This window comes from Pelecanus crispus, chromosome 1, assembly GCF_030463565.1.
Source record: "Pelecanus crispus isolate bPelCri1 chromosome 1, bPelCri1.pri, whole genome shotgun sequence".
Classification (NCBI taxonomy): Eukaryota; Metazoa; Chordata; class Aves; order Pelecaniformes; family Pelecanidae; genus Pelecanus; species Pelecanus crispus.
In genome coordinates this window covers 119,313,873-119,326,625 of record NC_134643.1, presented here as the reverse complement: position 1 = coordinate 119,326,625, position 12,753 = coordinate 119,313,873, and the positions used below count along the sequence as shown (strand labels likewise).

The following is a 12,753-nucleotide window of genomic DNA, read 5'->3' as shown; positions in this document are numbered from 1 at the left end:
GGGATTGGGCAGCGCGGCCCAGCGCGGGCCCGGGCGGGGAGGGCGCGCCGACACCGCCACCCCCCGCGCAGGGGCGGGAACTACAGCTCCCGGCGGCCCCTGCGCGCCGCCAATCGGCGGGCGGGGGTGGGGCGGGGGCCCCAGCGCTCCGAGCCCTTTCCCCTCACCCGGAAGCGTATCGCCTACTTCCGGCGGTAAGGGTGGGCGGGGGACTTTTTTCCGTGCTCCTTCGGCCTCCCTCTCGCTCCCCCCCCGACCCCCCACCTCCAGCTGGCAGCTGAGCGGGGCCGTGCGCTGGGGCGGGCGCTGCCGGCCCGGGGACCCCCCCCCCCGTGCGGGACCCCCAGTGTGCGCGGTCGGGGCGGTTTCCCGGCGTGCGTTGCGCGGAGGGCGGGGCGGACCGGGGGCCCGAGGCGGCTCTGCCAAGGTGACTCGGCCGGTGGGTGCCCGGGGGCGCCTCCTCCCCCGTCGGTTTGCGCTTGGGGCATCCGGGCCCGGGGGCTGACGGCGCCTGCTGTCCCCGCCGCCTGCGGGGGGTTCCCGGGGCGGGTGAAGTGGAGACAGAGACCGGGGGGGAGCGGTAGGGCCGGCGGCCCATGCTGCTGCTGGTGTCGGCTGGGTTAAAATTGTTGCTTTAAGCAAGACAAAAGCTGAAACTGCTTGTTTGTCTCGGCGGTGAGGCGAGCAGAGTCGGTGGTAGCGCGCAGCTGAACGGGACGTGCAGCGGGGTGCTGGGTGGCGTGCTGCTCGGTGGGCTCAGTGGCTGCTTGAGTTTTCACCCCAGATTGCATGCTGGTATCAGTATTCCTTCTGGTTTAAAGCTCATCTCTGAACTGAATTTTTTGCTGCTTTATGCGTTTGTATTGCAGAAAGGGCTAACTAATTCTGTATTTTTGTTTTGGCTTTTTGGTTTTTTTAGCTAAAACAGTAGCGTCATCATGATTCTGCATCAGATTCTGCGACTTTCTTCCATTTTTCGCTCTGCTGTTTCCATTCACTTGCGCAGAAACATAGGGCTTTCTGCTGTTGTCTTTAATAAGACAAAAGAGCTTGATCCAGTTCAGAAGCTCTTCTTGGATAAGATCAGAGAATACAACACAAAGAGCAAGTAAGTAAGGAAAATTATTTTAAGGTTGATGGCAAAAGGGGGAAAAATTTTGATTTTGACAAATGTTAAAATATGCTAGCTTTGTAGGTTGGTCTTTAAATACTTAAGGTATGCTTTCTTGCAACACTTATTGATAGTGTCACAAGTGAGAAGGCTTGTTCTTGCATACCTGACAGAACACGTCCATTTTTTTCCCTTTAAAAAAAAACAGAACCAAAAAAAAACCCCAAAAGTAAAGCTGATGCCATTCTTCTTGGGAAGTTAAGGCACTCAATTAACTTTTTTTGCACACAGTGTTAATTTTTACTGATCTATGTGCTCTGTAAATGGGGGAAGCCCCCCCCCCCCCCCCCTTTTTTTTTTTGTCTGGGGAAAACAGCTATTCTTCAGTCTTGTTTCCAGAAGCTGAATTGAAATAGCCTCCAAAAGCAATTGAGAATTAGTGGAACTGTGAGGCTAATTCATTAAACATCTTAAAGTAATAAGCACTTCATTCAAATGGAATCTTAGATTCTTGTAATGTTTCAATGAACTACTTAACAGGAAACTAATACTATAGTAATTCTGTGTAATTTATTCTTGGGAATTTTCCTTGGGAAGGAAATAAGCCACTTCTTGGTTCTACTGGAGGAAGATGTGTGTTTCTACACCTACAAACTAGCCTGTGTAGGGAGGCGTATTTTTGGTGGCTTTACCAATCATAAGTGATACCTGTGTTGGTACAACTGAGCATTGGTAATCTAAAGAGTTACTATTTTAATTATTTTATATTTGTATCCCAAGAAATTCCTGTCTGAATCTGTATGAATCCAAGGTGTCCTGTCTCTTGGGGTTTTTTTGCTTGTTTAGTATTCAAAACATGTTCTCTTTGCAAGAACAGTTAAGCTTTACTAACCAAGATCACTAATTCAGAAATAGCAGAGCTACAAATCACAATTTTGCTAGGAAATCACACCTGGAACAAGTGAAACTAAGAGCCCTGAAAGCCTGGATACTCAGTGTAGTTTTCTGTCTCAAAAGGCTACCTCTGTAGCTTGGATTTTCATCACTGATAGTAGAAAGCCTGTACTTCACCCTGAGAACCTTGTTTATGTGTAAGGTAAGTAGGCCCTATGGAGTGTCGTATCTTGACTTTTTGGAAGTATTTTAAATGGTTTGCTTTAGTTGGTTGTCAGAAAGGTTTTTAATTTGTGAATGGCCATGAAAATGTAGAACTTCCACAGGAAATTTCAGAACTGAAATGTTCATCAGAACTTTCAATGTTTTTTAGGCAAGCTGGAGGGCCTGTTGATGCAGGCCCTGAGTTTCAGAAAGACATGAATGAATCGCTTGCTAGACTTCAACGGGCGTATGGTGAGGGAGATCTAACCAAGTTTCCAGAATTTAAATTTGAGGGTGAGTTAACAATCTTACTGAATTTCTAATTGCAAATAGGACATGTTCACTGACCGGTTCTCTTAATTCCCATTTAGTTTTTATTTGGACCATGAATTTCATGTAAAATGCCCACAGTGGATCTCCTTACTCTTGCACAGTTCACATCTGATTGCATCTGACTCCTTTTTTTGATTATTTGCTTTTTCCAGTAGAGATGTGGACTTACTTATACTGACGCTTAACAAAACGTGCAGGCTATCTTAATTACCCTTCACAGACCCTAAAGAAATAGCCCAAATAGAAATAGAAATAGCCCAGGGCCTATTGTTCTATTTTTTCTCATCCTCCCAAAGAGGTCAGCAGACTATAATTTGAAAACCAGTTGTCTGTGTCATCCAAACTGCAATTTGTAAATTTTGTAAGCTCATCTGGAAAGTCAGCAATTTCAGAAAATGAACAGAGAACTTAACTTTGTTATTTATGATTACTTCGTGACTAAATTATATTAAAACTTTTTCTTCGTTTTTTTGGGCATGACTTCTGTTTAACTGCTTTAAGTTGGTGTTAGCATGTTGTTATATTACCCGGATTGATTACGACAAGAAGAATGCTTGTGACAGCTGGTTTATCAAGAATGCAAAGAAACTGTGCAGACTCTGTCTGCCTTAGGACATAAAGGCAACTTAATTTTTTTTACAGACAGGCTCATTTCTATAGTTCTCTGTTTCTTTTGCTTGCTTATATAAGTACAGCTCAAAGTCTTCATTGCTCACAAGCAGTTTTAGCTAAAGTCAGGTTTTGCGGGGGTAAGCTGTCTTTCTTATAAGCTGTAAGCACCTGGTAGCTGGGATTCCACCATCTTTTGAACGTGCCAGTGTATTTGGTTTACGTGGGGGTGTCCACACATTGGACAGAGCCCGTTCCATCTGGCTCCAAAATGGACCCACTGCAGGACACAGCTGCGCCAGTCCGCAATGCTGGTGGCGCCTCTGTGACAGCACTTTTAAACAAGGGTGAAAAACGCCATCTCTATTCTCAGCCCTCCTGTGGAGGGAGGGAAAGAGTGAGAGCATGTGAGGCTTGGTGGGCATCTGGCAGCCAGCCAAGGTCAAGCCACCGTAGTCAGTGACTTGTAATTCTGATCAGACTAACTGGAAATTCTAATTTAGGCTGGGAACATACCTAAAAATGTTTTGGGTTTTGGTGGTATTTCAGTTGGATTAAGGAAGAATTTGGTGTCAGATTGTTACTGGTGCAAATAAAACGGATCATCTGTAAGGTAGGATATATGGTGTGTCTCTTCTTTTTCCCCAGTTTTAGGGACGTGGATTCTTTATATTCAGTTGTATGTCTATGTAATATGTCTATGTAATATGTGAAACAATACATATTGAAGTTTAGGATTTTTTTTTTTAATTAAACAAAACTTGTGTGACCATGGGAACAAAACAAAGGGGGGGGGGGGGGCGTGTTCTTTTACCACTGTTGCCTATCATTAATCTAATTTCAACAAGTTTTCAAAACTAAGTGGGTAGATGGGTAGAAACTCAGTTTTTTGTCTTAGTGAAGATTACTATAAGCTGGGCCTTACCTCTCAGACTCTTTGTAGCAAGGAGAACAGACATTAATAGCCCACCTGTTGAAAGCCCTAACCCTTCTGAGTTTGTACCTTTGACATCAAGGATTCCTTCCTCAGTGTTTGTACATGGAGAATATCTTTTGCTGAGTGGAGTTGAAATTGTGCATTCCATTCTGTTAATCAGCTATAAGATGCTAATCAAGATGAAAGAGCTTGGTTACTTGTTCTTGTATCAGAGCTGTGTTGGAAATACTAGTGTCATGTCCAGTAATGTTCTGGTTGGCTTCTTCAGTTTCTCTGCTGCCTCCTCCCCTACCCCAGGTGTTGCTAAAAGCTGTTTTGGCAGAATGTTACTAAGGTGCGTGTCTGTCTGAAACCTTATGTATAACTCCTCTAAGGTGGAAAAGACCTCTCTGCAGCGTAGTTTATTCTTTAGTGCTGCCCATATCCAATCATACCCTGATACAAACAAAGTAAGTGATGGTGTAGACTGCAGTGTACAAGAGTTTGCTTTAGCTTGCCAACTTAACGTTTAGTTTTCTTTGCATAAGAGATGAATTGTGGTGTTCGAGGCTGGAATAAAAAGAGACTTAACACGACTTTTCTCTCTCTTTCTTTCCTCCTTTAGAGCCCAACTTTGAGGAGACTCCGAAGTGATCACTGCAGGTTGTACACCAAACAGCAGTGTACATCAGTGGAATTGCTGAACATGGCACCAGTTGTAACTTAATAAATGCAGTGTTTTGGTTTGATTTCAGAAGCGTGAATAAGTTCTTAACTGTATGGTGAGCATAGTTAGCTATGATCATCAACTCTTCAAGTGACTGAGGCATTTGAGTAGTGTTTCTCAGTGTTAGCTGCAAAACTCCTTTGCCAAGCTACATCTTAGGGCTGAGAAGTTGTAACACTGATAATGATACACCAAGAAGGAACTATTTGTCTTGTCACATCCAAAAAGCTGCTGCAGGAAAAAAAAAAAACACAAACCATGAACCCTAAATCTGTAGCAAAGCCCTATGGCAGTGATGGACTTGCACAGCCAAAAGCATAGGCACAAATGTACTAATTTTACACTGCATCAATGAACACACAAGTGATGAAGTGTTACTCTTATAGAAGCAATAGAAACCTGTTAATGAGCTGGTGACATTTAAATTTCAGTAACTGAACTATTGACACAAACACTTCAGGTTCTGAGGAACGATTTATTTGTGATACTTCAACAGTTAGGGTCCAGAGACTACAGCTTGAGTTTGTACTGGCATGATTTTTCAGAATGAAATTACATATGCAGTCTACAGAGAGAGAGATACTTCCTTGTGGAAGAGAAGCTGTAGGCATTTTATATTAGGCAATAAAACACTGCTTGAACCTCAATTACAGGAAGCTTTATTCTGTCAGGATAGTGAGTTTATGTCTGTGAGACTACTTACACACTTACAGGTGGATTTGGCAAATCTAATGCAATGTCAAGGTAGTAATAAGTCAGAATTGCAGGGGAGTGTGAGTCCCTGGCAATGGTGGAGACATAAGCAGTAGAAGTAGTGATAGCAAGGTCATTTATGAAAGTTGTTCAAATAGATTGTTCCAAGCTGTAAGAGTGAATCCCGTATTGCTGCATGTATACATGAACAAAATGAGAAGTCTTCACACAAATTGACTTGTATATTCAATTTAGTTCTATCTTTAGTTAAGTTTTTTTGGGGTTTGTGTTTTTAAAAAGCAATCACAGACAGGCTGACTAGATCTAAACATTGGCAGTTTCTATTTTCAGCATGTAGTATGTGGAAACAATATTTACAGTGCAGAGGTCAAAAGGTCCCTTTGATACTTTTGTATAACAAGTAGTCATTTGATGTCCCTCACAGAGGCTGAAATCTTCTAAATAACAAAGGACTTGGTATGCTTGAAATCCTAAATGAAGCAAACAAGGTTATATAAGTAATAGGTAAAAGATTTTAACCATTTAACCATTAACCACAAAGATTAACATTTAGTGTATGCTTCAGAAGCAGCTAAGGCACCGAGATTGAAAAGAAGCATGCCTGAAGTACTGCTAGGTAACATTTACTGGTTTTGGGAAAGGGAAGTCTACAGAATGCACTGCTACACAGAATAGAAGTAATAACCTATTAAAAAATACAAGTATCAAACAGCTCTCAGCATCTGATCCATAAGTGCATTTAATATTGTTAAAGTTGGCTCCCTCCCACTCAGAGCAACCAGGCAGTTGGCCTCAGTAAGCTTCTTACATACAGACTAGGTGAAGGAATAAGCTTATGCTATTTAGTCCGTTCCGTTTTCATTAAAGAAGTGGGTGGTGTTCAGCAAGCTTTTAAGGCTACTAACAGCCTTAAACTACAGATAGTGAAATACAGTTGCTCCTAGTTGAAGCTTTAGTTGGAGCTCCATTCTTTTTGCACCAATCTGAAAAGCTGGAGCAATGTACATGCAGTTAAAAGTCCTTGAGCCCTCTCAGTGAGGAAGGGGAAAAAAGTAGTAAGTTTAGCTTCCATATTTAGTCAAGCCTTTTGATGCCCATTAATCTTAGAGGAGTTAAGGGCCAATCTTTTTCTCACTGCTGCCTTGGACTGTGTCCGAGTTAGTTTCCTTGGTTAACTGATATGTACAAGTAAGGCAGAGTGGGAGTCTTCACAGGAAATGGCATCATTAAGTGGACAGTATAGAGATGATGTTGCCAAATAGCGTAAGGGTGTTACCTCTCGTTTATCCAATAGAGGGCAAATAATCATGAAAATGGGAAAGAAAAAAAATGAAATGAGCTAACAGAACAGGGAAATGTAGGAAGAAGTAGGTAAAAGACAACCAGGTAAAAACCTGGTTATAGTGGTAATGAAAAAGAGGGCAAAGTATGGAGCAAGGTGCTGTAGTTGTATGGCACTTGAGACTGAGAAATAGGGAGCTATAAATGCAAACCGAGATAAGGTATCTCTAGGTATTGGTGGCAGGTATGGTTTGGCAGGGGGGTGTGGGCAGTATGTGTATGTGTGCAAAAACATCACAGATTAAGGAATTTTGAAGACATGTAAAACTCTTTAAACCCTACTGAATGCAAAGTACTTGCCTTTTCACTGGTAGATTGATAGTTGGTTTTCTTTCTGTTAACAGAACAGGAAAGGAACATAGGTTAAACAGTGACTTTTCTGGTGTTAGTTTTAACCCTTTGAGAACCTTATTTATGAATGCATTTTTCCAGATTTCCAGCAATCCTTAGTTTTTTTCCCCTTAGGAAAAAGTTACAGTAACAAATCCATTGAATGCTTTTAGATAGCTGTCATTATTTCATGAACCACTGTCAAATTAGCTTCCCTGGCTTGTCTTTTCAAGTCTTCCAGTTATGTTGTTTGTCTAGTTCATGGCCAGTATAAATTATACAGTATTTTAAAGTAGTATTTGTATTTCTCTTTAGTACCTTACTTTTTTTCTTCTATCTGCTATTATCTAGAAGTGCTAAGATAAACTTTTAAAAGAAAAAAATACTGGAGGCCAGCCTCCAATGAAGCACACATAATTTTAGCCTTGTGTGGGAGCACTAAAATAGCTTGAGGAATTCTGACTTGCTACTAAGAAATTTAACTGCATGAAATAAATCCATATCAAAGGAATAGACCGGACATCCTCAGAAAGTTTCCACCAGTCATATTTTTACAAAACATTTCCTGAAATAATCTGTAGACATGGATATGAGAACAGTTCAATTTGGTTCTGATCATCTTTTGCCTAGTATGAAGAGGAGACAAATGCATGCCTGTAGCTGAGTTAGGGATGTAAACCACAGCTATGTAAAAAGACTCATCTCTGCACATTATCACAGTAATAATGCTTAATTAATTTTCTCACCAGCACACTGGTTGTAATAAGGGACCCAGCTGGTGTGTAGGATCAGGTTAATTTCAGCGTTCAGAAAAGCCACTGTGCAAGAATCATGTGAGATTAAGGCCTTAATCATTACAGTTACTAAATCATCGGAAATGTAAATGAAGTTTGCCATGATTTGTGTACTGCTTGCGTCAAGATACTTACTGGGAAGAGCTTTCCTCTGAAAAACAAAAAAAAGAAAAGAATTAGCACAAGAACAGTTTCCTTTGCTGATTTAAAGTTCTTTGAAATAGTTATTCATAGCTTATTCAGCTCTTCAGTTTCTAGGAGTTTCTGAACCAAATGTCTCTTTTTGGTGTAGTGAGTTTAAACAGAAAAAGATTAGGTTGCTTTCAAAGGTAAATGAACTTCCAAGTGAACATGAGCTCTTAACAGCAGCTCCGTTAGCCTGTTACTTTCAGGCAGCGCACCTTCTCAGACCCTGACATTTGGCACCCCTTCTTGCTGTGCTGAACTCTGCAGGCGCTAATGTAAACGCTATGGAGAGGGTTGCTTGGTGTTGAGCTTTTTGCAGCAATCCTTAACAGCAAACTTTCTCCACGTGCACTTTCACCACGACCCAGAAGAGGGAGCCAGTAATTTCGTTTCCCCTTCATCAGAACTCAGCCGCTCAGACCTTTTAGACTGAACGTGACCTTGGCACGGCTTGTTTTTATGTTGCCTTTCTTTGCCATTCCTTCTCAAAACTAGAGCAGAGGGGCTCCAGGAACCAGGGTTCGGCTCGTTGCTTTCCCTAGACTGCTGTTTGGTACATTATGCAACTGCACATGCATCTCCATGTCATTCTTGAAGTATTTTTTGCAGTAGAAGCTGGCAGAATAAAAAAGCCTGCACAAAAAAGTTGCTGCTGTAATGCTTTTTAGCTTTAGTACCATGGAGTTAGAGCCTTCATGAAAAGGAAGACATGTTAGAGTCAGCAGAAGTACAAACATTTTTTTTGACACAAGGAAGGAGTGATTTTATTTTACTTACTTGTAAAGTAGCCCTTTTTTTGGGCATAAAATACTCCAAGGCCACACAATGCCATTACCAGAGCCACAAATACTACAGCAACGATGATACCGCTTACATTAAGGTCATCTGTAATTATAAAACATAAATCCAATGTTGGAAGTTGTAAACATTTCCATTGGCTGGATTTTTTTCCCCCAATTACTACAGGCACCTTTTGTATCTATAGGTGGTCTTTGGCCCAAGCTACATAAGTTAATTAGTAACACTTAGATGCAGATTAAGCAGTCCAAAAGCACTACTGTATCACAGCCACATTAACAGGAGTGCTTGGTACACTTCAACTGCTTAGTTGGGGTCAAAAGTAAGGAAAGAATAAGAGGGGTCAAGGGATGCATACTCCTCATTATACCTGTCCCCAGTAAATATTATTCAAGTCATATGTCTCTAAGGGAAAATATCTTTAAATCTTTAAAAGTCTTAAAACAAGTGTTTTCATACAGTTAGTTTGCCTAAAATAATGGAAACAGCTGACGGCGACGTCAGGTCCCAGTCCTGAAGAGCTCTTCAGGCAAGTTATTTAAAATTCAATGCCTTTTTATTTTTAAATGGCAAGGCTTTTAAAATTCAACACAATAAAGGTCAGCAAACATTTTAGCCCACATGTCTAATGTTAAACTTTACGCTGGGCTACCGAAACATCTAGCCATTTTTATTTTGAAGGTGATGACCCATGCCCATTTCCTGATATAATCACTAAGAGCTTCAGACAATCATCCATTTTAGGAAAAATACCACAAGCAGGAACATTTTAATAGGTTTTTGTTATATGTCCAATTACTTATTTGGATCCTGACTTTAATCATACATTAATATATGGTTGGGAATGTTACCCCCAAACCTATCAATCTTTGTGCATTGGTTGACAGCAATTCAGGACTTCGGTGAGCATTTCCACAACAGAGGGACTGTACCTTGGTAGCCTGTGGAACACTTGCTCATAATCAACCAGGAATGCATTAAAAGCCATGATAGAGTGATTTTCAGCTAAGTTCTAAGAAAGCACCAGACAATTGCTTTATGGAATACTTGGACATGAACTTCTGTGCAGTATTTGTTAGGATTTGTTACCATCTGCTTTCCTATCACATCTGCAGGAGCTAGTTTTACGTTCTGCAAAAACATTCATACATTTTCGGTTATTATAGTCTCTGCCCCTCCAGCCCTTGCTAAATTCTTTATTAGCTAACCAATGTTACACTTCACTTACGCTGTGCAAGTAGAAAAGAAACAGGCAGCAGGATTTTTTTTGTTTATTCTTTTTTTAAGATACACTGACTTCTTCAGTGTTCCTCTGGCAGGTATAAATAAGTCATTTGGTTAAATTTGTGATCTGTTACCTTAAGATCTCACATGAATGCATCTCAAAAGGGAGGCTTTTCATAAAGAAAATAACCCAATGGACTGGCACGTTATCCTGTACATGTTCCACAAAAGCGTTCTGAAATACTAAGGTTCTCATATGGATACTGCTGTTCTGTGAAGTTCAGTGTTTAGCAGCCTAAAGGCTGGCTACTGCATTAATTTTGAGGTACTAAACTAGCTGCTTTTCTGTGAAATGCAGCGAGATATGTTTGTGCTGTAAGAAAGGAATGCTTTAAGCAGCCAACAGCAACTACATATAAGGAACTCATATTATTATTATTCCTTCCCCAAAATGCCATAATCAAACAAAAAGATATAATTCAATCTGGTCTTAGCTTCTCAGTTGCATCATGCAGTAAAATAATTCCTATTGCAAGACTGTTTTCCACCCCTATTTTATTTGACACATACCAACTTGCATTCGCTTCACTGAGCATTTCTGAGATAATCCAATCCCATTGGAGGCTTCACAGAAATATTCTCCAGTATCATTCTTTGAGACTGTGTTAAACAGCTGTTAAGACAGAGCCCAAAACCATTATCAGAATGGAAAAAAATTCAGAATTTCCTGTGGGATAGAAATTTTGACATGTCAACAGGGTTTTTTTTTTTTGATTGGTTGTTTTTTTAAACAAAACAAAACAAAACAAAAACCTGAAAGAAAGTGAGAAGTGAGAAATTCTGGTCCAGTTCAACCTCATAATTGATCTCCCTAGTCACATTCCCTGGTCCTTAACTTCAGCTTCTGGTCTAAGAAGGTCTTTCAGATGGACATTTTAACTAGATGGAGCGTATCTACAAGGAGATTCTTTTTCAGTGGGTCTTCTTCAAATGGAGAAATGCTAAATTGCACTATTTATCAAATACTATTACTGTAAAAATGGAAACGAGGAAGCAAGAGATGGACAGAGACTGACCTCATGTCAATTCCAGTGTTTCTCTGTATTTTTTTAAAATTGGACTTCTTTTTTCCCTTAATATATCCCATACTTTAAGATTTTCAGAAGTGATTAGTAACTTTAAGTAGTCCACCTAATTTCCACAGTGTGCGGAAAGATCCACAACACTTCTGAATGCTTAGTGAGATTTCAGTTTCCACGTTTGATCATACACAAGAGTAGGGTGTTCCTAGACCAACTCTTTACTTCTGAAAAATCTCAGCTGACAATGCATTGTAAGTAGTATGTATCAATTTTTTTAGAAGGATCAGCTAATGGGGAGGGATGAGAAAGAGATGGCCAGTTCTGAGCGGAAAAAACCCTTCACAAAACAAACTGCAACTAAAACAAAAAAACACTAAGCTTACTTGCAGACCTGACTCATTATTCCCACTGACTTCACAAGTACTGGAGTGGAACCTGTAAATGCCACTGGACTGCAGAGATTCTGGACTGCCCTTAGTGCTGCACTCCCACAGAACTGTGTGAAGTTGCTATTTCAGATTTTAAGGCACTATCAGATGTAACCCTGTTGACATACTGAGAGATCATTCTCACCTGGCACTAGTTAGCTAACTGACAAGGTGAAATTTGTTATGTATTTTCTAGATTATGCTCATTTATCATTACTGCAGCCTTGCAACTCACCCAATTTGTCTGTATCACTCAATGTCTATGGCTTGTCATTGGTCTGAGGCAGAAACCACCTTCTACGTTTGTTAGCACGTATGTCAGCATGACAATGATATCTGAGAAAGGCCTTGTGCATTTTTGGATTAAGATCCCTGTGCATCATTTTACTAAACAGTAAATTTGGTCTTCTTGACAGCTGGTTATGACAGAGTTGGTTATTACACTTACCAGAGTGCCAGACTTTTTATTCATGGTGTAAGTTATGTTTGGTACTCTCGCACTGCCTGTTCCTGTCCTTTCCAGTAAGGCAACACCGTTCTTGTACCACTGGTACTCAGAGGGAGGAGACCCCTCAGTCTCCTTACAGCTCAGTTCCACTACTGTTCCCGTCATTGCGGAGCTGGGTACCTCACATACCGGAGTAGTCGGAGCAACTGGACAATGAAATTGCACTTGTTACACAGTCTTATCAATATTGTCTATATGACAACAGTTTGACAGTCACTGGTGAGGAGGTGAGCGCTTGTGTACATGCTTAGAAACTACCATGTTAATGAAATGAGGTGCTGGAGAAGGGGTTGAAGGCACACTCCTGCTACTGGAGAGCACAGTAAAATCTGTGAGTTGCTAAAAATGGAAGAAAGAGGCTTGCTCCCAGCCTCCCCCCACATGCTGTGTCATCAGAGAATTTGTTTCACCTTGTTTCTTGTATGGGGCCTCTTGCTCACAGACAGAGGAGGGATAACTCAGGGAATCTGTAGTCCAGTAATTCCCCCCTTCCCTTCCCCAGTATTTAAAAACAGAAGTGAGGAAGAGGAAAACAATTTTTTGTATTAAAAGAA

General features: G+C 40.9%; 2 protein-coding genes across 6 annotated transcripts in view; one reads left to right on the top strand and one right to left on the bottom strand.

The window, feature by feature from the left end:
- Positions 1-139: 139 nt before the first annotated feature.
- On the top strand, positions 140-4,816 carry ATP5PF (ATP synthase peripheral stalk subunit F6). 5 transcript variants are annotated; one of them, XM_075714407.1, is made up of 4 exons: positions 140-194; positions 920-1,108; positions 2,379-2,503; positions 4,693-4,816. In XM_075714407.1, the coding sequence occupies exons 2-4, from the start codon at positions 939-941 to the stop codon at positions 4,719-4,721; spliced, it is 324 nt and encodes a 107-aa protein (XP_075570522.1). In that variant the 5' UTR covers positions 140-194; positions 920-938; the 3' UTR covers positions 4,722-4,816. The 5 variants fall into 5 exon arrangements, with proteins under 5 accessions (XP_075570522.1, XP_075570528.1, XP_075570517.1 ...); XM_075714413.1 differs by lacking the exon at positions 140-194 and adding an exon at positions 392-427; XM_075714402.1 differs by lacking the exon at positions 140-194 and adding an exon at positions 401-439.
- Positions 4,817-5,945: 1,129 nt separating this feature from the next.
- The window catches only part of JAM2 (junctional adhesion molecule 2), a 38,653-nt gene continuing 31,845 nt past the window's right edge, over positions 5,946-12,753 (bottom strand). The window contains exons 5-10 of the mRNA XM_075712898.1: positions 12,140-12,345; positions 10,752-10,854; positions 8,937-9,044; positions 8,109-8,124; positions 7,150-7,183; positions 5,946-5,978 (exon numbers count right to left, since the gene is read on the bottom strand). Coding sequence (XP_075569013.1) covers positions 5,946-5,978; positions 7,150-7,183; positions 8,109-8,124; positions 8,937-9,044; positions 10,752-10,854; positions 12,140-12,345 — 500 coding nt within the window. The remainder of the gene's footprint in view (positions 5,979-7,149; positions 7,184-8,108; positions 8,125-8,936; positions 9,045-10,751; positions 10,855-12,139; positions 12,346-12,753) is intronic.

What these genes read in the sequence shown, in the direction of transcription:
- ATP5PF (XM_075714407.1), top strand. Translation starts at nt 939, where the DNA reads ATGATTCTGCATCAGATTCTGCGACTTTCTTCCATTTTTCGCTCTGCT. An exon ending in GAATACAACACAAAGAGCAA is followed by an intron (nt 1,109 to 2,378) that starts GTAAGTAAGGAA and finishes AATGTTTTTTAG; the next exon opens with GCAAGCTGGAGGGCCTGTTG. An exon ending in TCCAGAATTTAAATTTGAGG is followed by an intron (nt 2,504 to 4,692) that starts GTGAGTTAACAA and finishes TTCCTCCTTTAG; the next exon opens with AGCCCAACTTTGAGGAGACT.